Source organism: Limanda limanda, chromosome 14 (genome assembly GCF_963576545.1).
Source record: "Limanda limanda chromosome 14, fLimLim1.1, whole genome shotgun sequence".
Lineage (NCBI taxonomy): Eukaryota > Metazoa > Chordata > Actinopteri > Pleuronectiformes > Pleuronectidae > Limanda > Limanda limanda.
In genome coordinates, this window is record NC_083649.1 from 8,108,466 (window position 1) to 8,135,251 (window position 26,786).

General features: G+C 42.2%; 1 protein-coding gene and 2 pseudogenes across 1 annotated transcript; all 3 read right to left on the bottom strand.

Moving 5' to 3' along the window:
• Position 1: 1 nt before the first annotated feature.
• On the bottom strand, positions 2–7,374 carry LOC133019805 (von Willebrand factor A domain-containing protein 7-like; annotated as a pseudogene).
• Positions 7,375–8,355: 981 nt separating this feature from the next.
• On the bottom strand, positions 8,356–13,076 carry LOC133019714 (von Willebrand factor A domain-containing protein 7-like; annotated as a pseudogene).
• A 2,176-nt stretch (positions 13,077–15,252) lies between these two features.
• LOC133019806 (von Willebrand factor A domain-containing protein 7-like) lies at positions 15,253–24,036 on the bottom strand. The gene is made up of 16 exons (XM_061086375.1): positions 23,860–24,036; positions 23,493–23,765; positions 23,272–23,362; positions 22,885–23,016; positions 21,505–21,691; positions 21,245–21,414; positions 19,304–19,416; positions 19,084–19,200; positions 17,854–18,075; positions 17,631–17,763; positions 17,384–17,533; positions 16,849–16,941; positions 16,467–16,750; positions 16,084–16,377; positions 15,679–15,981; positions 15,253–15,390 (listed from the first exon to the last, which is right to left on the bottom strand). Exons 1-16 carry the CDS (start codon positions 24,034–24,036, stop codon positions 15,253–15,255), a joined length of 2,877 nt encoding a protein of 958 aa, XP_060942358.1.
• Between the last annotated feature and the right edge of the window lie 2,750 nt (positions 24,037–26,786).

The window sequence follows — 26,786 nt, forward strand, 5'->3', positions numbered from 1 at the left end:
TTCAGATGGTTAAGCTGAGCCCTAGAATTGTGATGCTGAGGCAAAGAAGAAGAGACTGAAACACTTGTGGAGAAGCTGCTGTTGTTGTGGTTGTTGTTGCCGGCTGTGCGATGGTTGTAGTGGGGTTCACGGTTGGTGTCGTTGTCCGGACCGTGTAGGAGCAGGAGCCTACATTACCCACCTGATCCACAACTACTATCTCCACATCAGGTGAACAGCAAGACGCATTATAGGACACCAGCGTTGCATTACCAGCGAGCAGGCTGGTGTTACTGGTCCCGTTGCCTCCTCTGAAGCTGATGGTGTCGATGCCTGTCCCGTTCACCCCATCGGTCACCTCCACTGACAGCTCCCACATCGACGCGCTGCAGTCTGCGGAGCAGTTGGACTGCAGGCTGAGCAGCTGACAGCCTGGCTCCGTGAAATCAGTCACCTGCGGAGAGAGAAGAGAAAAGAAGATGAAGTCAGGTGGTTTCACATCAGCAATTCAAACAGTAAGAACAAGGATGAGGAGGTTTTGAGAGTTACCGGGACGAGGACAGTCAAACGCAGAACGACATAGTTGGCGTCCGTGCCTCCTGGAGCATTGGCCTCGATGGTCAGGGTGACGTCGGTGCCAGATGCAGTGCCAGCAGGTGCCGTGATGTTCACCATGCCATTAGCCTTGCTTCCATTGGTCAGGGGTAAAGTGGATGGGAACGATAGCGCAAAACCTTGGTCATTGGTAGCTTGGATGGTGAAGCTTCCTCCTGAGCCATTATTAAATACAGAGAAAGGAACAGAAAGAGGTACTCCTGGTTCCAAGACACCTTCTAAATCATCCTTAAAAAACAAAAGAAAGGAAAAACATTCAGTAACAGGTGAAACATCAGAACTGCAGTTCAGTTGCTAGCCCGATGTATTTTACGTACAGCTGAAACAGTCACAGCAGAGGCCCGGATGGAGTTGGATGACTGCCTTTGGAATGATGTAGCTGCTCTGGAGGAACGGGTGCTGCTCTGGCCCTTCACAAGCACCAGAACTCACCCGATGGAATACTGTCAAACCGAGCTAAGAATTTTCCTTTCCCCAGAGCCTCCAGGCTGCCCTTAACCCTCTCTGACGACAACGATACCAACAGAAACACTTCTGTCACTATGGCAGACCCCCCCCCGATTACCGTCACCCTCAGGCTGGCGTTGGCACCTTCAGGGGAAACAAAATAACAGGAGAAAAAACATTCAAGCATGTAAGAGGTTGATTAAAATAATCTTTTAGGTATCACAAATATCCGGGTCCTTTACCAGCTCTGGGGCGATTTTCCAGGACTTCAAAACCTCCCAATGGGCCCTCGGACACCTTCATAAAGTCAGAGAGGAAGTCGATGGAACTCTCACCTGCAAAATGTAAAAGTTCAGAAAAAGTGTTATTTGTTATTCAAGTGTTATGTTTTGAGAAAATGGTCCAGTCCAGATAAAAGATAAAGAACAATGCAATGTTAAGTACTCATTATGTGATTAAGCAACTTAATACAGGACGCCGCACCTTTGACCTTCAGCGTGTAGGGATTTGTTGACACCAATCTTAATTCCCACCGTCCCACTTGTGTTGTCAGCTCCACAGTCTGGAAGTTTCCCACTGACTGGGATGAACTGATCAAAGGTCCCGTCAGGTCAGTGCTACTCTGAGACACACCTAGAGAAAACAATAAACGAAGCACACTGGTGAACTAGTTAATAAATGGTTAACAAACACATACTAATCGCTTTAACCAGTAGCAATGACAGATCACCTGAGGGACTGATGAGAGTAAAGGCGACCGAGCGCCCAGTGATGAAGATGGTGAGGTTTTTTACCGACTCGTCCACTGTGAATGTGAAATTGTAGGGTTTTCCAGGACTCCTGGCCGCTTGCAGAAGGAGAACCTGGAAGATTAAAAAAAAAAAAAACTAATAAAAAAAAAAAAAAACTGATTTGCACAATTTAATCTTGATCAATCAACTAAAAATGGCTCGTGCCAGTGTGAGCGTTTTGTTTGTACCTGAGCGGAGCTGGAGGACTCTGTAACGATGGTGATGGCAGCGAGCAGCTGACTTTTTGTGGTTTGAATAGCCAAACCTCCAGAAGCCTGAGCCAGGTCCGCGTACACCTTGGAAGATGCTTTTGTTATTGCTCTGGGTTGTCGTTGTTGTTGTTGATTGTTGGTATTATTGATCGCTCTTCGGCGACGAAGCCCTAGACTGCCAGTTATCATGAAGTTCACCTAAAAAGAAAGTAGGTCAATGAGAAACTGAGACAAGATCATGTTAAGTTGCAATTGAAAACATGGAATGTATTATCAGGCTGTAATAAGATAAACGCTCATATTTGGCCAATTAAACAAAAGTACTATATAACCTGGCAAGTAACACAGCATAGAGGCCTTTACAAAGCTAATTTCAAACCTGCTTTCCTGTGTTAAACGTCATGGAAATGACTAAGTGCTGGTAAGATTGAGTTTTGTGTTTTTGCGTTGGTATAACGCAAAAACGGACTGTTGAGGGACTATTGAGTATTGTTCACACCTTTAACGCTTAAAGAGAGTGAGGCACACTCACACGATGGTTGCCAGTACAGATGAAACAATATGCTTCATTATTATCATAAATATATGAAGTAGGTCTCATAGAGTGGATCATTGATGAAGTCAAAAAGGGCCCGGTCACACAAACACAAAAGCAATATTGCTAGTCAAAGTTGAAGTCAATGAGAAGCCAAGCAGTGATTTGCCTGTTTCTTTTGCCTCTGAAGCAAACAAGGAGTGAAGGTTTGCCACAGATACACGATGCTTGTGACCGTGCCTTAATCCTGCTGACAAAGAATATACCTACAAAACAAGAAGTTGTGTATCTTCACCAAACTGCCACCAAGTAAAGCAGGTCATGTTTCTCCGGTCAAGCTTTGCTGTGCTGTGCATTATTGAATTTGCAGTAAACAGTGGAACTATCCAGTTTGACTTTTTCCCACATTAAACTCAAGGACGAGAACCATAGAATTTTCTTTAGCATCCAAACACTCATTACGGCCTTTTTAGCATACCTCTGTTATTATGTCATTCATTTTATAATAGGCAGTTATTATTTTTTATTTCTAAGTAAATTCTCTGATACAAATTTATTGCAATATTAATTTCCCCGGCCTGTGCTTTTACTCGACAAAGGACTATACTCACCACTGATTTGGTTCGTTCTACGAGTGTGCGCACTGCCCCCAACAGGTGATCGTCTTTAGCAGGTGCATCAGTGAAGACGAAGATATCAGAGCCTGGAGGAGCACCGGTTAAAGCCAGCTGTACGGAGGAGACAAGCAGCACCAATGTAATTTGTTTTAAACCATTATCGTGGGATTTGCGGTGTCAGATCTTGAAGTAGCCTCAAATATTTCAACAGTACCCGAAGTCCTGAAAGACTCAATTCTGGAAGATCTCCTCCACCAGTTGCAGTAAGTGAATTGATAGCTCTCTTGAAGGCCTCTGGATCTGTGGTCCTCATCAGGGGCCCAAAGTCTGGGTTTCAGGTAGAGACGAGAGGGGAGAAATTATTATATATCTTGGTGAGTAGTTTACGATTTTTGTTACCATTCTCACTTAAAAGCCATATTTATACCACGGACATCATGAACTCTCAGTATAAGAAGCTCAAATGCTGCTATTAACTGTTGCGCTGCTTTGATTCATGTTCAATGTCAAATAAACATTGATGGAACTTGACCAAACGGTAAATCTGATTGGACGTCAGCTAATGTTAGCATTCACCACCAGGGGGCAATCATAACATTTAATTTTGGGGAGCTGTCATGTTATCCATGTTCTTATATTGTCCATAGTAAATATGACCTACAACCCGGATCATGGCAATACAACCCTGAGTGTGACGGCAGAGGAGAATGGCCGCTGTATGAATATGATCTATCGTCAGAAAATGTCGTACAAGAAAGCGACAGATGAAGGTCAACTCATTTCCATTGTGATGGTTTAACAGACAAAAGAGTAAACTCTCTGTAGGAAGAATGACCCCTGTACAGGATAATGAAGACTTCAAGGTCCCACCTGGATCATTGAACGGTACGAGAATGTAAGCCGAGGGCTCGTCGTCTGTCCCCACTCTGCTGTTGATTATAGAGCTTGTGACGTTCCTCACTGCCTCAATGTCATCACTCATGCTTCCTGTGGTGTCGATGACAAAACAAAGAGGTTTTCCTTTGTTGATTCCTATCAGCCTGAGGAACGAGTTTTCAAAAAGTTGAGATTAACTTTGTGATTCAGATTTTTATAGTGCATACAGTAACTTTGTCAGATTGGTTTCTTACTGTAGGAATGTGGCGTCACCGGCAGCCAGACGAATATCCTCCAGCACCTGCTTTGTCGCATCGATGGCCATGTTTGCTGCTTTATCGTGGAGATGTCCGTGTTGAGAATCCTTTGTGTCTTTGTTGATCCCACCCATAGGATCAATGATGCTTGTTCTGTCAAATACACCTCCATGGCTGCATTTTACTGTTTACCATTAGAAACAGAATAAGAATGACATGCTCAGCTTGACACTTGCCTCTTCTATTGGTGACAACATTCCTCCGTATGCATGAGCGTTTTTATATGTAAATGCATTTCAGTTTAATTACCCTGGCTAAGGTGGTTATGTTTTGACCCGTGTTGACCCTGTGCTTGTTGATTGTTTTATTTTTTTCCAGGATTACACAAAAACTACTGAACTGATTTCTAACAGACCTGCTGGAGGGATGGGGCCCGATAAGAACCCAAAGAATGTTGATGCGGATGCCGATCAAGGTGGTTACTATTGCGTTCCGCGTCAGATATTTATGTCTAACTTAAATGAAAAGAACATATAAGCCTTTTATTTATGATGCATTTGTGAAATACTGTCTAACAATAACATTACCATCATCTTGCCACTGCACCTTATCTACCTATTTATCTTGTGTTTCTGTTTTTATTCTTTCTACCTCAATATTTTTTATTTTATTCTATTGTATTGTATTTTATTGTATTCAAATATACCGGCTGCTATGACGACTTAATTTCCCTTCGGGGATGAATAAAGTAATATATCTATCTATCTATCTATCTATCTATCTATCTATCTATCTATCTATCTATCTATCTATCTATCTATCTATCTATCTATCTATCTATCTATCTATCTATCTATCTATCTATCTATCTATCTATCTATCTATCTATCTATCTATCTATCTATCTATCTATCTATCTATCTATCTATCTATCTATCTATCTATCTATCTATCTATCTATCTATCTATCTATCTATCTATCTATCTATCTATCTATCTATCTATCTATCTATCTATCTATCTATCTATCTATCTATCTATCTATCTATCTATCTATCTATCTATCTATCTATCTATCTATCTATCTATCTATCTATCTATCTATCTATCTATCTATCTATCTATCTATCTATCTATCTATCTATCTATCTATCTATCTATCTATCTATCTATCTATCTATCTATCTATCTATCTATCTATCTATCTATCTATCTATCTATCTATCTATCTATCTATCTATCTATCTATCTATCTATCTATCTATCTATCTATCTATCTATCTATCTATCTATCTATCTATCTATCTATCTATCTATCTATCTATCTATCTATCTATCTATCTATCTATCTATCTATCTCTCTATGTATTGAATTATTAAAACGTTTATTAATTTACTTATTCTATGTGTCATTGCTATCTAACCATGCGTTGTTTCAAGCAACAGAAAATGAAGAGGGCTTTGCATAAAATCTAAATTGGTAAGTTGCCTACTATGAGTAGATGTAAGCAGGTGATAGTGGCCAACAGCGGATGTTAGGGACATAAAATGTCAAATGCTGTGTATTGCTAAAAGCCTGACACTACGGCTGTCTTGTATGCGATCATATGCCTCCATCAATCTACAGACATTTTTCTCCCAGGGTCATATGAGGTCCCAGTGACCATTAACCTTCGACCACTGAAAAACGATCTGTTCATCTTTAAGTTTAAGTGACAACTGGTCAAAATTTGAAGAAAGTCTACAAAAGCAGAGATGAAAACAAAATGCCCCTGGCCACTGGGTGTCACCAGAGAGGAGGCATGAAAACTGAAGCAGCGACAGGTTTATTATCAACTAATTATATGTGTAGCTTGCAAACACATTGTTTAATACGGGCCATATCTGTAAAGTGGGCCACTTTAGGCTCATGTCTCATTTTGTTTCGGTCACAAGAAAGTCAGTAGTGCCGCATTTTTGCCTGAGGTGGCCCACATCCTTCTGCCATCTGGGAATCACAATCATAAAACTATTGGATTCGGATCCTGTCGATGACCCAGTCAGGTACATGAAGACATTTACCATCAGGTTTGGGGGATCCTTCGGATCCAAAATATCCTGTGGTGAGTATCTTGTCCTGCAGGATGTCCTCCAGAATGTTGTCCTTGCAGTCGTCTCCGTTGCAGCTGCGACAGGTTGCGTTGCTTTTTGCTGTAGATTGGATGAGATTCAGTTTAGTTGCTGTTGAACACAATAAACAACAGAGCATTGAAATGCAGTGGAGCATCAGACCACATTGAGCAAAGGGGAATAAAAGTGCATGTGGACACACAAGAAATCAGTGTAAAGGATAATATGCATACACTTTTGAAATGTTTGATACAATTTGTTAAATAAAGTAAAAGAAAACAAGTCGGTGACATTTTCACACACACTGACATTATAGCTTTGATGTATTTACCTGCTGTTTTTCCGAGGCTTCCTGGTTTGATCAGCTTAGAGTTTGGATTTGTTTCTCCCATTTCCACCCAGTTGCTGTGACTGTAGAAATCCTTCAGATTTAAACAGGTAAGACACGGAAGTTATTTTCAACCAGATCCCTCCCAAAAATTATTTCATGCATTCAAAGCACACTTTTACTCCATAAATTACCTGCAATGGAGATAACCATAAATAGAAAGTACCTGTAAAGTATGCAGCAGTCTTCCAAGAGTTTTCCTCGCCGCTTCAAAGTTCCGGAGTTTATTGTTGGCCTTGACAGCTGATAATCCGCTGGTGATGAGTTTCTTTCCCTCCGTGAATTCCTCGTTGTTGAAGTGATGACGGGCGCTGTAGAAATTGTACTGGTCTATACCCACATTTTCGTCTTGGATAAACTCAATGGTTTGGGTGAAACTCTTGGAGGATTTTGACGCATTACAGGCTTGAGCAACAGACTCAGCAGTGTAAGGGGGTGTCTAAACACAAAAATAGAGTTTTATTGCAGTGTGAATTAATAATAATAATTTGTTAGTACGAAATCTGTTTAATTTAGCTTGATTCAACCCTTACAGGTGGTGTGAACATGAGCCATGCAATACTGTGAGGTTATGGATTAACCTTTGATACGGTGGATCAGATATTCTTTATCTTATCAATAAAAGCCCAACTAGAGACTAAGATTTATAACCAACAGCTCTCAGTCACAAGGCTGCTTATCGTTCTGTCTCCATGTCTGAAATCAGTCTGAAGGCAGAGCTTTGCCATGGCTCAAACCTACTGACTAAATCCTGAGGATTTCCTGCAGATGGAACTAGTAATACAATGCAAGTTATCACTGCAGCCCCTATGATTTTGATGAAGAGGATTTTTATTGAGTAGAGTGCGAAGCAGCACTGAGCAGGCCCAAGCACATGTATTTTGAAGGATGAACCTTCGCCGTACCTCAATGTTTACACAGTTTGAGGAATTGTCCCAATTCTGAGAGTAAAAGAGACAAACGTCACCTTTGCAAGACATAAATATTCCTTTGACCTATGAACACTGACACTGTCACTGCAGGAGTGGAGTTGTTTGTTGACGGCCCAACATCAAAGGATTCATGTTGAACTATGAACTAGTAATACAATGCAAGTTATCACTGCAGCCCCTATGATTTTGATGAAGAGGATTTGTATTGTGTAGAGAGAGAAAGTATTTATTACAGTGAAGTTGGGAAAAAACGGTCACAGATTTGTAGGTTGTATATGACATATAAGTACCTTTGGCTGTTTATCTCTATATCTCTTTGTTGGGGTTAGTGTTTCTGCCTTTCCCCCTCATTTGACTCAATCAAATAAAATAAGTACAAATTTGGAATATGGCCACTAAATGCAATATGGCGGGCTTCCTGTTGCGTTTTTCCAATTAAACCACAGATTTTTTTGTTTGCCTGTTTATGATACAACTGTGTATCGATTTTTCTGAAGATCGGTCAATGTGACCGCGTTCCGGGGAGCTCGGGGCACCGTTGAGCCATTTTGCCACGCCCATTTAAAATAACTCCAGAATACATACATTTTCACCACTTCACCACTCCTCCGACGGCATCTGGTCAACCCGGACCAAGAAATGTCCGCTTCCCTGTGACTCCACAACTCATTTTACCTCATTTGACCCACTCGATTCAACCAGGGTGACTTTCGTCAGCTTGCCAGAGTCACTCCCCGTCAAAGTCACCAACAAGATACCGTTCACACCTTTTAAAGAAATTCATTTTTATCTAGTTTGACTTGATGGTGTTGGCGCATCATCAAATTCACACTGTAGCATTCCTTTACCAGCTCTGGGGCGTGTGTCAAGTGTATCGTATCCAGCGAATGGGCCCTGCGACGCCTCCACGAAGTCCAACAGGAAGTCAACAGAACTCTGAGCTAAGAAAAAGAGAAAGAATAAAACAAAAAGGTGAAGTAAACCACCACCTACAGGCAATTTAGAGTCCCTGATGAACCGAAGCTGCTTGTCTTTGGACTGGGAGGAAGCCGGAGTTCCATGCAAGATTACAATGAAAGATTAAGGCTATAAGGGAACAGTAGCTGAACCTGATGTGGTATCTCAAGAAGGAATCTCTTTATAACTTCAGCTGCATTTCTCAGATATGTGACAAGAACACAAAATCTTCCTGCACATATCAAGCACACAGGAGGAGAACTCGCTTTCTGAGCTCCAAGCCACAGCAAGGATTCAGCTTTAAGTGTGATATATCTTAATCAACCATGGATTTCTCACCTATGACCTTCAGAGTGTAGGGATTAGTCGACACCATTCTTATTTCCCATTGTCCAACTTCTGTTTTTATACGCAGACTCAGGTAGTTTCCCACTGACTGCGACGAGGTGATCAGTGACCCTGTTGCGTCGGTGCTTTGCTGTGATTTACCTACAAACAAAACCAAAACAGCTCGTTGGTAAGAAATAATGCAGCAATAATATGTGCACAATCTCCTTTTTGTAAAAGAACAGAAATGCAAAGTGTGACGGTTACAGTTACATTCACACCAGACCACCTCACAAACCTTCTTGATTCCCGTAGCAAACTTAAAACTTAAACTCTTAAATGTCTTAGAATTACTGTTTTGGAAGAGAGAAAGAACTTTGAATAAATTAGGAAAATGCATTTGCTGTCTGATGATAACAGCGATTACACAGAAATAAATAGATTTGAATTGTTGCTGCTGCTTTGCTTCATGAAACAGCAAATCTTCATATGGTATAATTTGTGGAGTAGTGGAGTAGTGTATGTATTTAGAGAGGCAGTATTACCACTGGGGCTGATGAGAGTGAAAGTGACAGATCGCCCGGTGATGTAAACTCTTGGGTTTGTTACAGACCGATCGACCCTGAAGAAGAAATTCTCGGTTTTGCCCGGGTTCCTGGCTGCTTGCAGGAGGGTCACCTGGAGAAATCGCATGACACCAGTGACCCAGCTGAGATCTTTGAGGTGACAATGCTGACCAGCAGTGAGATGGTTGTGCCATTACCAATGAGGAGCTGGTGGACTCTGTTATGATGCTGGTGGCCGCGGGGAGCTCAGTTTTTGTGACTTCAATAGCCTGACCTCCTGAAGCCTGAGCCAGGTCTCTGTACACCTGAGAGTCTGATGTGGTGATCGCCCTCTGTCTCCCCGTTTTGTCGCTCAGAATCCGACGATTGGTCACATTTGAGTCAGTAATCATGAAGTTCACCTGGAGAACAAAAATGTGAATGACATCATCGAGTCATGAAGGACTTAAGTTATGAGTGACGTACAAAACCAAGCAATTAACAAAAGCCGGGATAACCCGAAAAAAACCTACACAGACATGGAGAGGACATATAAGCTCTATACAGAAAGACCTGAACCAGTGTTTTAACCACAGACAGTGGTAACCGCTTTACCACCGTGCCAACCAAAGCAAAAACTAAACACGCATTGATATCCTATCTGGCCTGGAACCCGTCGAGATCCCTCAGGAAGAGCCGGAAATCGTGGCGAGGGAGAAGGACTTCTGGAAAACCCTCGCTACCCCCCCAGCCCGGGATAAGTGGAAGATAATGGATGGATGTTTTTTAGTCACATAAAGGAACAGAAAAGTGTATTCGTTACTCACCACTGTTTGAGTCCGCTCGATGAGTGCGATCACTGCACTTTTCAGCTGTTTGTCTTTAGCAGGCGCATCAGTGAAGACGAAGATCTCAGAGTTCAAAGGAGCAGCAGTTAGAGCCAGCTGAGTCAAAGCAAATCAAACAGTTAAGATGGTTTATAGTTAATAAACTCAGGTTTTTCTTAAAGTAGTTGAATCGACTCAAAGGCGTCAGCGAACCTGGAGCCCAGAGAGACTCATCTCTGCGTCGTCTCCTCCACCAGTTACCGACAGGGAGTTGATAACGTTCTTGAACACCTGCGGGTCTGTCGTCTTTGTCAACGGCCCGAATCCTGTACAAAATTTGGAAACAGGAGAAAGAATTTTGGTTTCTACGATGAAACATGGAACTCTACTGGTTAACCCATGCCACAGTTTTTAATAAACAGAATGTGCATCTTTTCAAAACAAAATCATCCCACCTGGGTCATTGAACGGTACAAGAATGTAAGTCGAGGGCTCGTTCTCCGTTCCCACTTCGCTGTTGATAATGGAGGAAGTGACACTCTGCACTGCCTCAATGTCATCACTCCTGCTCTTTGTCGTGTCGATCACAAAACAAAGAGCTTTACTGGATCCTTTGGAGATTCCCAACATCCTGAGGGGACGTAGACAGATGGAAAAGAGATTGGAAAAAAAAACTTTGATCTACTGTGCACATTGAAACGTGCAGAAAGGGTTTCGTACTGGAGGAAGACTCTGTCGCCGGCTGCCCTTCGAACGTCGTCTAGCAGCTGAGCGGTTGCAGCTCCGGCCAGGTTTGCTGCTTCAGTGTGGAGATGTCCGTGACTGGAATCAAACGCGTCTTTGTTGATTCCACCTTTAGGCTTGATGTTGCTTGTTAGATCCACCCCCCCTCCATGGCTGCGTTTACCTGTACAACAAATACACTGTGAAAATAAAAACCTCGACTGATAACATTTTTGACCAGTTTTAAAATCAGTGAGCAGTAACTCTAGAATTCTAAGTATTTAGAGTATTTGGATGTTTAAGTAATCAGGAAAGTTATTGTATTAATATTTATCTTAAATGTACTCTGCAGAATGTCCAACAAATTTGGGCCGGACCTTCTCCGGGGTTTGTCTTTCACACATGAACAACGCTCAACACAGTTATCTCTATCTTTGTTTGTATGTTGAATATCGTGTCTTTCATGTGTTTTCAAACGTCTTCTTTGCGCCTAATCACTCGCGCTGAACCTCCGGAGGATCTCCTGCTGCTGTCTCACATGGGCTCCTTTGGGCATTACCATTCCCAGCTGCAGTTGGCCTTATCATCAAGGCCCGGGACCCCCACCTGACTTGGACTTTTATCCCGCCCCCACGCCTCAAGGATGTGTTACATTAATACATATTATATTATATTGCATTACATTGCATATTGCAAATTGACATTGCTTTCTCCTGTTTTGCATTTTGCATTACATTTTATATCTTTTTTCTTTTTTTTTTCTTGTGTGTGTTGTATTTATTGTGTTTTTATGTTTTTATGTTTATTGTATGCACAAACAACCAGAGCAAATTCCAGGTAGGTGTAAACCTACTTGGCAATAAACACATTCTGATTCTGATTCTGATTGAGTTGTATACTAGGGAGACTGGCCTGTAATAGAGATTTCTTGGTTATATTGACTGCGGCATGAATTGGTAAGTTAACAAATGAATTACCGTCTGGTTTGGTTGAGACCAGAGGCACAATACCAAAATAACCGGAGGTCAGTATCCCCTGCGCTATGATGTCCTCCAGAATGTTGTTGGTGCAGTCGTCTCCATCACAGTTTCGACATGTTGCTCTGCTTATGTCTGAGGGAAAGTTCATCAACAAGACATTTGGTTTCTTCTTTGAAATCATTTCAATCACACCCAGACTGCATTCCTCGACTGTTTCATTACCTGCTAGGTTTCCAATGCTGGTGTCTGGTCGGATCAGATTAGAGTTTGGGAATTTTTTCCCCAGCTCCACCCAGTTACTATGACTGTAGAAATCCTTAACCAAAGAAGATAAGAGGTAATAACTCATCAAATCTATCTGAATCTAAGTGAGTAAACCTTTTAATGATGCAAATCTGTAATGGATGTAAAATCTCCCCCAGTTTGTCCCTCGCTGCCTCAAAGTTCTCTTGCTTGTTGCTCGCTTTGACGGCCTGGACTCCCTCTGCGATGATTCTCCTTCCTCGCACAAACATTTCAGCATCAAAGTGGAAGCTCCCGTTGAGTGCATGACGGAGGTCCACCCGGACGTTGTGTACTATGACAGATTTGACGGCTTGCTCAAAACTCCTGGAGGACTTTCTGGCGTTGCATGCAACAGCAACAGCCTCTGTGGTGTAAGGCTTTGACTAAACAAACACACACACAAAGACACACACACACAGAGTCAACACATACCGACATTACTAACAGAGACGTAGTAATTTCTGGTGCAAACTTCCAGGGCAGTGAACTCTTACAGGAAATGTGAAGTCTGTCCCTTCAGCTTGAGCCAGATCATGGCACACTTGCACAACAACATTTAAAATTGCACCCTCAGTGATTTCCATGTGACTCTGAGATTTCCCGGGTAATATCTTGAACCCATGAGCTCCAGTGTGCAGGAGCAGGAAGCACAACACGGCCAGCTCCGACGACATAACGCACCTGAGGAGAAACAGGTTTATTTCAGGTCTTTTTTGTTTGTTTAATGGCAATTAAAGGCATCAGTCATTTCCTGCTTTCATCAACAAAACAAAAGGGTGTGTTACATGTTTCAAATGCCTCCACTGGGAATACTTCTTCATGCCCAGCAAATTTGGATTAAACAGACTATTGACAGCAAACAGATTGATTATGGCGATCGCATTTGACTCTGTACATGTGATCACAAAATCTCTATATCAATCACACAATGTCATTTTATATTTGAGTTGACACAATCATAGTCAAAATAAGCTCACACCTCATTACTCACTTACAAATCTAATTCTTAGTCATCCACACACACTTTTCTCTGTATAAACAATAAACAATCCTGTCACGATCAAATCTCTTATTAACGATGAAAACCTTGTGAAGCCTCAACATTTGAAGGTCATCTTAATATCTTATGCATGACAGTTTTTCTTTCAAACAACCTGCATAACCCTTTTAAACCAGAAATATTTGTATATTTGTAGAGGACAGGTACTATGTAGATTTGCATTTATATAAAAAACAGATCCTCCCTCTGTTCATCGGGTGCAAATAGTTATCTTGAGTAAAAAGTGTACGGTACCTGAAGTCTTGCTGTTGTCCTCTAAACTCATGATGATTGTGTCAACACCTGCCTTATGTGTCCCGGAGAGGGCGTGCCCACGCAGCACAAGTTCAACCTGTTACATGATATCTGTGATGCACACAGCAGAAACCGACTACTAAAAGTCCCCATAGGTGGTGTAACCTCTTTCTAGAATTAAGCAATTTTATGCAATAAACAGGATTCACCTGTAAGGATATATATTTAGATGTATATATATTTTTTTCTATTTAAAATTTTTGATATTCTATTTCATTGTTATTCTATTTTATTCTTTTTTTATTCTATTTTATACTTGAGCATTGCTTAAAGAGAGTGTGTGACCCAAGCATTTCATTGACAGTGACTACTTCATGTTATCTCTGTTCATTTGACAATAAAAATCTTTAATCTTGAATCTTGAATCTTGGATTGGTTTTGTTTGTGTATCGCCGCTATCCAAATGACTTAGCCGGAAAAGATGGCAGCATTTCTATAAACATTCTATTAACAGTCTCTCTGGTATGTTTTTGCCCCATTTCTGGATAGTGGGAGGAAGTGGAGACGTGTCTGCATAAACTTAAGCATCTGTTAATACTGAAGCCACTTTTCCAATGGTCAAAAAAACCCACTTATACCAGCAAACATCGAACTTTTGTCTGCAATAGGAATGGTTTCAATCGGGATTCCCTCCAGGGTCAAATTACTCTGCAGAGGACACGGGTCTTGATCAACACTAGCTCCGATTGGCAGTGATGCGTTGGAGACATGTTGAGGTCCCCACATCAACAGAGAAGTGAAGAAGCTAATTGACCCAACATATACATAACACATACTCATCAGCACGCCACTGGACTGTGCACTCTCCTGTGAACACGATACGAAACCTGCAGGGTTGTGTGTATGTGTATTGTCTCTGGATAGAGAAATTAACTCTTTGCGATTAGATAAAAAATCCTCATGGGTTTGAAACATCATATCAGCTTCTTTCTTCTGTATGAGTCAGTGATGCTCATACTTACTCCACTAGATGGCGCTCTTATGGTTTTGTACAGCTCAGGAATGAATCACTTTGGTTCTCTGCTGCCCCCATGTGAAACAAGCCAAAACTTCATGTTTTTATTTCCCCTTTCACTAAATTTTATATCACATTTTGGTGAAAGCTTAAGTTTAATTTACCACCTTGCTTCATCAATAAGATTAAAGCTGATCTAAAAGTCCCCCCCCCCCCTCTTTTTTAACCTGTGTATCATGCCACTAAAAGCTTGACAGTATGGGCATAAGTATTTTCAATTCATTTTGTGATCCATGTTGTGGTTTTATATTCAATTTATCATGATATATTTTTTTATTATTTGTGAAATAAAAGAGTCTCGGACATAGATAATCAATTAATCAAATTTTATTTGTATAGCCCATATTCACAAATCACAATTTATCTCATAGGGCTTTAACATGGTGTGACATCCTCGGTCCTTAACCCTCAACAAGAGTAAGGAAAAACTTCTAAAAACCCTTTAACAGGGTAAAGAGAACGTCGAAACATTTTCATTTAATCAATGGTAACAATCAGCTTTAATATCAGTAACGCCCACATCATGAATGATGTATTTATATAATGATGAAATCAGCAGCCTGTAGTCGCCTACTTGTAGCAAACAAAGCTTCAAACTCAAAGCTCCCAGGTTATTAAGCTAAACCCATTTAAATCAACACGGGTAGACCAGCTATTAGAAACACCTCTCAGTAGAAAACCGAGATCCTGATTATATACTGAGAATAAACTGGAAAGTGATTTTCCAAACCCAAAAAGCATGTCTTAATATTTGATTCTTGATCCTGGATGTACAGATTTAACTTATCCCGTTTCAGATGGTTAAGCTGAGCCCTAGAATTGTGATGCTCAGGCAAAGAAGAAGAGACTGAACCGCTTGTGCAGAAGCTGCTGTTGTTGGCTGTGCGGTGGTTGTAGTGGTGTTCACTGTTGGTGTCGTTGTCCGGACTGTGTAGGAGCAGGAGCCTACATTACCCACCTGATCCACAACTACTATCTCCACATCAGGTGAACAGCAAGACGCATTATAGGACACCAGCGTTGCATTACCAGCGAGCAGGCTGGTGTTACTGGTCCCGTTGCCTCCTCTGAAGCTGATGGTGTCGATGCCCGTCCCGTTCACCCCATCGGTCACCTCCACTGACAGCTCCCACATCGACGCGCTGCAGTCTGCAGAGCAGTCGGACTGCAGGCTGAGCAGCTGACAGCCTGGCTCCGTGAAATCAGTCACCTGCGGAGAGAGAAGAGAAAAGAAGATGAAGTCAGGTGATTATACATCAGCAATTCAAACAGTAAGAACAAGAATGAAGGGTAGAATGATTTTGAGAGTTACCAGGACGAGGACAGTCAAACGCAGAACGACATAGTTGGCGTCCGTGCCTCCTGGAGCATTGGCCTCGATGGTCAGGGTGACGTCGGTGCCAGATGCAGTGCCAGCAGGTGCTGTGATGTTCACCATGCCATTAGCCATGCTTCCAGCGGTCAGGAGCAAAGTGGATGGGAACGATAGCGTAAAACCTTGGTCATTGGTAGCTTGGATAGTGAAGCTTCCTCCTGAGCCATTACTCGACACAGAGAAAGGAACAGAAAGAGGTACTCCTGGTTCCAAGACACCATCTAAATCATCCTTAAAAAACAAAAGAAAGGAAAAACATTCAGTAACAGGTGAAACATCAGAACTGCAGTTCAGTTGCTAGCCCGATGTATTTTACGTACAGCTGAAACAGTCACAGCAGAGGCCCGGATGGAGTTGGATGACTGCCTTTGGAATGATGTAGTTGCTTTGGAGGAACGGGTGCTGCTCTCATTGCTCTGGCCCTTCACAAGCACCACAAACTCACCCGATGGAATACTGTCAAACCGAGCTAAGAATTTTCCTTTCCCCAGAGCCTCCAGGCTGCCGTTAACCCTCTCTGACGTTAACGATACCACCAGAAACACTTCTGTCACTATGGCAGACACCCCCCCGGTTACCGTCACCCTCAAGCTGGCGTTGGCACCTTCAGGGTAAAAAAAATAACAGGAGAAAAACCATTCAAGCATGTAAGAAGCTGTTTAAAATAATCTTTTAACTATCACAAAGATATGGGTCCTTTACCAGCTCTGGGGCGATTTTCCAGGACTTCAAAACCTCCCAATGGGCCCTCGGACACCTCCAAAAAGTCGGAGAGGAAGTCGATGGAACTCTCACCTGCAAAATATTAAAGTTCAGAAAAAATGAAACATAGCAGCCACATGTAAATCCGCCCGTGACCTAATTCACTGTAACGTCTCTTCTCTGAGGGAAATGGCTGCATGTGCAAAGTTTCATTGCAGTCAGTAGATGACGAGATATTTCCCCCTGAACCAAGATGGTCGATATTGTCACAGCTTTAAACACATGAGTAGTTGACCGTTGATTTTATGGCTCAGTGGTTCGGCAGCACATCTTCCATGTTGAAGATCGTAGGCTCAAAATCTGTTCGGCAAGTTTAGCAAGTTTAGGTTGAGGAACAAAAATAGCACTAAACCTTTAAGTAATACCATGTTCTTTTGGGTTTTGAGAAAATGGTCCAGTCCAGATAAAGGATATAGAACAATGCAATGTTAACTACTCATTATGTGATTAAGCAACATAATCCCGGAGGCCGCACCTTTGACCTTCAGCGTGTAGGGATTTGTTGACACCAATCTTATTTCCCACCGTCCCACTTGTGTTGTCAGCTCCAGAGTCTGGAAGTTTCCCAGTGACTGAGATGAACTGATCAAAGGTCCCGTCGGGTCAGTGCTACTCTGAGACACACCTAGAGAAAACAATAAATGAAGCACACTGGTGAACTAGTTAATAAATGGTTAATAAACACGCACTAATCGCTTTAATCAGTAGCAATGACAGATCACCTGAGGGGCTGATGAGAGTAAAGGCGACCGAGCGCCCAGTGATGAAGATGGTGAGGTTTTTTACCGTCTCGTCCACTGTGAAAGTGAAATTGGCGGATTTTCCAGGATTCCTGGCCGCTTGCAGAAGGAGAACCTTGAAGATTAATTAAAACTGATTTATCCAATTTAATCGTGATCAATCATCTTAAAATCGCTTGTGCCAGTGTGAGCGTTTTGTTTGTACCTGAGCGGAGCTGGAGGACTCTGTAACGATGGTGGTGGCCATGAGCAGCTGACTTTTTGTGGTTTGAATAGCCACACCTCCAGAAGCCTGAGCCAGGTCTGCGTACACCTTGGAAGATGCTTTTGTTATTGCTCTGGGTTGTCGTTGTTGTTGTTGATTGTTGGTATTATTGATCGCTCTTCGGCGACGAAGCCCCAGACTGCCAGTTATCATGAAGTTCACCTAAAAAGAAAGTAGGTCAATGAGAAACTGAGACAAGATCATGTTAAGTTGCAATTGAAAACATGGAATGTATGATCAGTCTGCGATAAGATAAACGCTCATATTTGGCCAATTCAACAACAGTACTATATATCCTGGCAAGTAACACAGCATAGAAGCCTTTACAAAGCAAATTTCAAATCTGCTTTCCTGTTTTAAACGTCATGGAAATGACATTTGTGCTGGTAAGATTGAGTTTTGTGTTTTTGCCCTGCAGGTTGTTTATCAGAGTTCCAAATTTGTAGTTAGTACTTTTATGAGACTTAATCAATAAATTGGCTATCTTTTCCCTTCCTTTGAAGGGTGGTGCCCCAAGGTAACTTAAATCAATTAAAGTTATGATTTAATATTAATATTTTTAATATTAATATTTAATTTTGATAACCAAATTTATTGAATGCCGTAAGGCACACCATTTTATGATATCACGTTCAATGCAGTATTGCACAACACCACTAACTGTGGACTATTGAATATTGTTTACACTTTTAACGCTTAAAGACCGTGAGGCACACTCAAGTGTATGAAGTAGTTCATATAAAGTGGATCATTAATGAAGTCAAAGAAGACCCGGTCACACAAACACAAAAGCAATATTGCTAATTGCAATATTGTCAAAGTTGAAGTCAATGAGAAGCCAACAAAGAATAAACCACCAAACCAAACTGCCACAGAGCAAAGCAGGTCATGTTTCTCCGGGCAAGCTTTGCTGTGCTGTGCATTATTGAATTAACAATAAACAGTGGAACTATCCAGTTTGACTTTTTCCCTCAAGGACGAGAAGCATAGAATTTTCTTTAGCATCCCAACACTCATCACGGCTGTTTTAGCATACCTCTGTTATTATGTCATTCATTTTATTACAGGCAGTTATTATTTTTAATTTCAAAGTAAATTCTTTGACACAAATTTACTGCAATATTAATTTCCCCGGCCTGTGCTTTTACTCGGACAAAGAACTATACTCACCACTGATTTGGTTCGTTCTACGAGTGTGCGCACTGCACCCAACAGGTGATCGTCTTTAGCAGGTGCATCAGTGAAGACGAAGATATCAGAGCCTGGAGGAGCACCGGTTAAAGCCAGCTGTACGGAGGAGACAAGCAGCACCAATGTAGTTTGTTTTAAACCATTATCGTGGGATTTGGGGTGTCAGATCATGAAGTAGTCTCAAAGATTTCAACAGTACCCGAAGTCCTGAAAGACTCAATTCTGGAGTATCTCCTCCACCAGTTGCAGTAAGTGAATTGATAGCTCTCTTGAAAGCGTCTGGATCTGTGGTCCTCGTCAGGGGCCCAAAGTCTGGGTTTCAGGTAGAGACGAGAGGGGAGAAATTATTAGACTTTTCATCTTGGTGAGATACTGAGTAGTAATAACAATTTTTGTTACCATTCTCACGTATAGACATATGTATACCACGGACATCATGAACTCTCAGTATAAGAAGCTCAAATGCTGCTCTGAACTGTTGTTCTGCTGTGATTCAGTTTCAAGGTCAAATAAGCCCAAACGATAAATCTTATTGGACGACAGCTAATGTTAGCAGTCGCCACCAGGAGGCAATCATAATATTTAACTTTTGGGGAGCTGTCATGTTATCCATGTTCTTATATAACACTCTCCCTGCTCTCTTCCTACCTCAACGAACGCACTTATCGGGTAACTTGGAGAGGATCTGTTTCTGAACCTTGTCCTCTCACTACTGGGGTCCCTCAAGGTTCGGTCCTGGGTCCTCTCCTCTTTTCTTTGTACACCAACACTCTCGGCTCTGTCATTCACTCACATGGCTTTTCCTACCATAGCTATGCTGATGACACCCAACTAATCCTGTCTTTTCCCCGATCAGAAACACAGGTAGCAGCTCGAATCTCTGCCTGTCTGACTGACATCTCTCAGTGGATGACCGCTCACCACCTGAAGATTAATCTTGACAAGACTGAAATACTTTTCCTTCCAGGGACAAACTCTCCCACCCATGACCTGACTATTAACTTTGACAACTCCGTGCTGACCCCCACTCAGACTGCTAGGAACCTGGGTGTGACACTCGACTGCCAACTCTCCCTTTCTGCCAACATTACTGCAACAACGCGGTCCTGTAGATTCATGCTTTACAACATCCGGAGAATACGCCCCCTTCTCACTCAGAAGGCGGTGCAGGTTCTGGTCCAGGCCCTGGTCATCTCACGCCTCGACTACTGTAACTCCCTCCTGGCAGGTCTACCTGCTACTGCCATCCGACCTTTGCAGCTCATCCAGAATGCAGCAGCTCGACTGGTTTTTAACCAACCTAAATTCACTCGCACTACTCCGCTCCTCCGCTCCCTACACTGGCTACCAGTGACTGCCCGCATCCGGTTCAAAACACTAGTACTCGCATACCATGCTGTAAACAGATCAGGTCCAGTTTACATCCAGGACATGGTCAAACACTACACACCAGCACGTTCTCTCCGCTCTGCTTCAGCTAAACGACTCGTTCCTCCTTCACTGCGAGCTAAACACTCATCAAAATCACGACTGTTTGCTGTCCTAGCTCCTAAATGGTGGAATGAGCTCCCACTCGACATCCGGACATCTGAAAGTTTACACATCTTTCGCCGAAAACTAAAAACACACCTCTTCCGACTGTACCTTGAATAAAAAAAAAAAAAAAAAAACTAACCACTTTTGAAAACTAACACTTTGGTAGCACTAAAATGGCACTTACTTATAGCACTCTGTATTTTTGCTTTATTTCGAAGAAATTTTACTGTCTTGATTCTTGTTGTTCTTGGTTTGTACCCTCAGGGTTGAATGCACTTATTGTAAGTCGCTTTGGATAAAAGCGTCAGCTAAATGAAATGTAATGTAATGTAATAATATAGTCTATAGTTAATATGAACTACAACCCGGATCATGGCAATACAACATTGTTCTGTGGAGAGTATTTGAGCTTCCCGCCCTGAGTGTGAAGGCAGAGGAGAATGGCCACTGTGCGAATATGATCTATCGTCGGAATATGTCGTACAAGAAAGCGACAGATGAAGGTCAACTCATTTCCATTGTGACGGTTTAACAGACAGAAAGAGTAAACTCTCTATGGGAAAAAAGACCCATATACAGGATAATGAAGACTTCAAGGTCCCACCTGGATCATTGAACGGTACGAGAATGTAAGCCGAGGGCTCGTCCTCTGTCCCCACTCTGCTGTTGATTATAGAGCTTGTGACTTCCTTCACTGCCGCAATGTCATCACCCATGCTTCCCGTGGTGTCGATGACAAAACAAAGAGCTTTCCCTTTGTTGATTCCCATCAGCCTGAGGAACGAGTTTTCAAAAAGTTGAGATTAACTTTGTGATTCTGATTTTTAAAGTGCATACAGTAACTGTGACTGATTGGTTTCTTACTGTAGGAATGTGGCGTCACCGGCAGCCAGACGAATATCCTCCAGCACCAGCTTGGTCGCAGCGATGGCCATGTTTGCTGCTTTAACGTGGAGATGTCCGTGTTCAGAATCCTTCGTGTCTTTGTTGATCCCACCCGTAGGATCAATGCTGCTTGTTCTGTCAAATCCACCTCCATGGCTGCATTTTCCTGTTTACCATGAGGAAACAGAATAAGAATGACTCGCTCAGCTTGACACTTGCCTCTTCTATTGGTGACAACATTCCTCCGTATTCATGAGCGTTTATATGTAAATGCGTTTCAGTTTTATTACCCTGGCTAAGGTGGTTATGTTTTGACCCATGTGTCTGTTTGTTGGTTGTTTAATTTATTTCCAGGATTACACAAAAAACTACTGAACTTATTTCTAACAGACCTGCTGGAGGGATGGGGCCAGAGAAGAACCCAAAGAATGTTGGTGCAGATGCAGATCAAGGTGGTTACTACTGTGTGCCGTGTCAAATATTTTATGTCTAACTTAAATTAAAATAACAAATAAGCCAGTTATTTATGTTGCATATGTGTGGACTTATTAACACGTTTATTAATTTAAGTATTTTAATAGCTGTCTAACCATACCGTGTTTCAAGCAACAGAAAATGAGGAGTTCTTTGCATAAAATCAAAAAATTTTAATATAGGAAAAGATGATGAATATCCCTTGACATTTGAAGATCTTCTGCATAAATTAAGTTACCAACTACCAGTAGATGTGTGCAGGTGTTAGTGGCCACCAGCGGATGTTAGGGACATAAAATGTAAAATGCTGTGTATTATTGAAATCCTGGCACTACGGCTGTCTTGTTTGCGATCGTATGCCTCCATCAGTCTACAGACATTTTCCTACCAGGGTCGTATGAGGTCCCAGTGACCATTGACCTTCGACCACTGAAAAGTGATATGTTCATCTTTGAGTTTAAGTGACAACTGGTCAAAATTTGAAGAAAGTCCCCAAAAGCAGAGATATCGTGTTCGTAAGAATAGGGCGGATGGACAACCCCAAAACATAATGCCCCTGGCCACTGGGTATCGCCAGAGAGGAGGCATGAAAACCACAGCATCCACAGGTTCATTATTGTTGGATGTCACAAAAAAGTCAACATTTCAATAGAACATGAATCAACTAAACACATTGTTAAATACGGGCCATATCTGTAAAGTGGGCAACTTAAGGCTCACGTCTCATTTTGTTTCGGTCACGAGAAAGCCAGTAGTGCTTCATTACTTCATTATTCATTGCCTGAGGTGACCCACATCCTGCTGCCATCTGGGAATCACAATCATAAAACTAGCATTGGATTCGGATCCTGTCGATGACCCAGTCAGGTACATGAAGGGATTTACCATCAGGTTTGGAGGATCCAGGCAGAAGTTCAAAATATCCTGTGGTTAGTATCTTCTCCCGCAGGATGTCCTCCAGAATGTTGTTCGTGCAGTCATCTCCGTTGCAGCTGCGACAGGTTGCTTTGCTTTTTGCTACACATTGGGTGAGATTAGATTCAGTTTAGTTGCTGTTGAACACAATCAACACCAGAGCAGTGAAATGCAGTGGACCATCAGACCACATTGAGCAAAGAGGAGTAATAGTGCACATATACACAAAAGAAATCGGTGTAAAGAATAATATGCATACAGTTTTTAAATGTTTGATACAATTGGTTAAATAAAGTCAAAGCAAACAAGGTGGTGACTTTTTGACACACACTGAGACTATAGCTTTGATGTATTTACCTGCTGTTTTTCCGAGGCTTCCTGGTTTGATCAGCTTAGAGTTTGGATTTGTTTCTCCCATTTCCACCCAGTTGCTGTGACTGTAGAAATCCTTCAGATTTAAAAAGGTAAACCACAGAAGTTATTTTCACCCAGATCCCTCCAAAAATATTTATTGCAATCGAAGCACATTTTTACTTCATAAATTACCTGCAATGGAGATAACCATAAATAGAAAGTACCTGTAAAGAATGCAGCAGTCTTCCCAGAGTTTTCCTCGCCGCTTCAAAGTTCTGGAATTTATTGTTGGCCTTGACAGCTGATAATCCGCTGGTGATGAGTTTCTTTCCCTTCGTGAATTCCTCGTTTTCGAAGTGATGACGGGCGCTGTAGAAATACCGCTGGTCTATACCCACATTTTTGTCCTGGATAAACTCGATGGTTTGGCTGAAACTCTTGGAGGATTTTGCCGCATCACAGGCACGAGCAACAGACTCAGCAGTGTAAGGCGGTATCTAAACACACACACAGAGTTTTATTGCAGTGGGAATTAATAATAATTATTTGTTAGTACAAAATCTGTTTAATTTCGCTTGATTCAACCCTTACAGGTGGTGTGAACTTTTTGCCAGCAGCCTGAACCACAGCACGGCAAACATCCAGCGTGGTTTCAAGGATGGCGCTCTCAGTGATCTCCTGATGATTCAGAGAGATCCCATCAAAAATATCAAAACCATGAGCCCCAGTCTGCAGGAGCACGAGACACAGCGCAGCCAACCAACCCATCACTGCAGCACCTGTGTGATAGACGCGAGGGAGAGAGTACAAACTGGGTTTCAGGTCAAGTTCATTTGTATATTGCCCAAACACAATATGCACTTCGTGCTACTCCCAAAAGCTGTGCACCCAGAATGTGTTTGTTTCATTTAATTTGCTGAACAGCATTTTTCTTTGATTTCTAACATAATAACATAGGCTACTGTCTCGTTATTATATTTTTCAAGTGTTATGAAGAAACTTTTTAAATGTAAGCAGCATCAGGTGGAACTTTTGGCATGGGATTACCATTATTATTAATGTACTTCCTCCTCCTTAAATCGGAGTTTCTACCCTGACAGTCTCATCTTAACTTGAAAAATGATCCGCCCATTCTTTAGAACATTACGTTTATTAAAGGTAATCATTAAATCACTGGGAAAACAACAACCACCAAACCTGCCAAACAAGTTTACGTCCATTGTTCAGATTGACTTATTCACAGTGGTGAATTTTACTAAGGCTTTTTTTGGACTCAATTCAACAACTTGACTTAAAGGGGACATATTATGAAAATTCCACTTTTGTAGTGCTTCTACATGTTAATTTGGGATGTCTACCTCCCAAAAACTCTGGAAAAAAACAAGTCCCGCGATTTGCTGTGGTTCCTCTATGTCAGAAACGATACTCTAGATGGCGTTGAATGGGAACACCACAAACTAATACGTAATAGATAAAAATGCCCATAGTACACGCCCCCAAACCACCACTCGAACCACCACTCGACCCACCCACTTTTTCAGTCCATCGGTGTCCGGCCGGCAGCCATTAAATTCTTGCACGCCTTGGAAACACTTGGATAAGCTAACTAGCAGCATGAATCGAATTCCACACCCAAGATGCCCAGTGCTCAGCTGCACAAATCAGCACAAATGTCTTCACGTGAGTCCAGCTTCAGAAGACACAAGATTGAGATGGATCGAGTTCATATATGATGGCAACGTTCCTGCAAGAGTTGGCAAACGTCTGTTTGTGTGCTCTTACCACTTTGAAACGGACTGCTTTACCGGAGCCGGGAGCCGCGAGCGAGCCCGGGAGCCGCGAGCGAGCCCGGGAGCCGCGAGCGAGCCCGGGAGCCTTGGAGCCGGGAGCACGGAGCCGGGAGACACCGCCAGCCGCACGGAGCCGGCAACCGTGAGAACGGAGCACGGAGCCGGGAGACACCGCGAGCCGCACGGAGCCGGCAGCCGCGTGCCCGGAGCCGGGAGCACGGAGCCGGCAACCGCGAGCACGGAGCCGGGAGCACGGAGCCGGCAACCGCGAGCACGGAGCCGGCAGCCAGCAGCCGCGAGCCCGGAGCCGGGAGCACGGAGCCGGGAGACACCGCGTGCCCGGAACCCTGAGCCGGGAGCCAGCAACCGCGAACACGGAGCCAGGAGACACTGCGAAATATGCTATGTGTGTCTGTGTCTGTGTGTGTGTGCGCGTGCTCAGAATTTATGCCCTGTATGAATAAATATACACATACAATATATACTGTATACACACATATCTAATGCATGTATAGAAATAAATGTACATATTTATCAGAAGGTGTAGTAGTTTGAAAATTGTAGCTTCAATGAAGAAACACAACAAACGAATACAGAAATATATGTGTGGAACAGTGACTTAAAATTATTTTAACAACCTTAAATATGCTATGTGTGTATGTGTGTGTGTGTGTATGTGTGTGTGCGCGCGCTCAGAATTTATGCCCTGTATGAATAAATATACACATAAAATATATACTGTATACACACATATCTAATGCATGTATAGAAATAAATGTACATCTTTATCATAATGTGTAGTAGTTCGAAAATTGTAGCTTCAATGAAGAAACACAACAAACGAATACAGAAATATATGTGTAGGACAGTGACTTAAAATTATTTTAACAACCTTAAATATGCTAAGGAGAGATTTAAGACGTGAAAGTGGATGTGTGTGTGAGTGACAGGGGGGGGCGCGGCGGTGAGAGGGGGGCGGGGCGGTGAGAGGGGGGGGGCACTCAAAACAGGTCAATCTGAGGAGGGCTGTTTTAGACAGGGTAAAAAGGCTGCTGTTTTAAATGATCCTTGTGGTATTTTGACCAAAAAATGTTACAGACATTTCATTAAGACCCCAAGGAACCATATCAACTTGTGGTAAAATGGGCATAATATGTCTCCTTTAAGACGTGAAAGTGGATGTGTGTGTGTGTGAGTGACGGGGGGGGAGCGGGGCGGTGAGAGGGGGGGGGGGGGGCACTCAAAACAGGTCAATCTGAGGAGGGCTGTTTTAGACAGGCTAAAAAGGCTGCTGTTTTAAATGATCCTTGTGGTATTTTGACCAAAAAATGTTACAGACATTTCATTAAGACCCCAATGAACCATATCAACTTGTGATAAAAAGGGCATAATATGTCTCCTTTAAACATGACTTTGCAAATGACACAAAAAAATTTAACCAACAAGTACATAAGGATTATGTTATAAGAAAGTAACCTGATGTTACATGATTTCACACTTATAACTGGAATAAATTTAGCAAAATGTAAAATATGAAAACACAAATGTTCATATTCAGGGATCAATCAAAGCAGAGAAAGTGGGGGTGACTTACAGATATTATATATATATATTTATATATTTGTATATACTATAGCTCTGAGTACTTAACATTATCTCTTCTATTTCTGTGATCAGAATTAAATGCTTGAGCTGGTTGAATTACCAAGGGCTACCATTTACATACAT

Excerpts from the sequence above, each read along its gene's own strand:
- LOC133019806 (XM_061086375.1), bottom strand. The coding sequence starts at position 24,036 with ATGGGTTGGTTGGCTGCGCTGTGTCTCGTGCTCCTGCAGACTGGGGCT. Across the intron at positions 23,017-23,271 it reads AAGCCTCGGAAAAACAGCAG|CAAAAAGCAAAGCAACCTGT; the intron begins GTAAATACATCA and ends CCCAATGTGTAG. Across the intron at positions 16,942-17,383 it reads CTACACGCTGAAGGTCAAAG|GTGAGAGTTCCATCGACTTC; the intron begins GTGCGGCCTCCG and ends AATATTTTGCAG.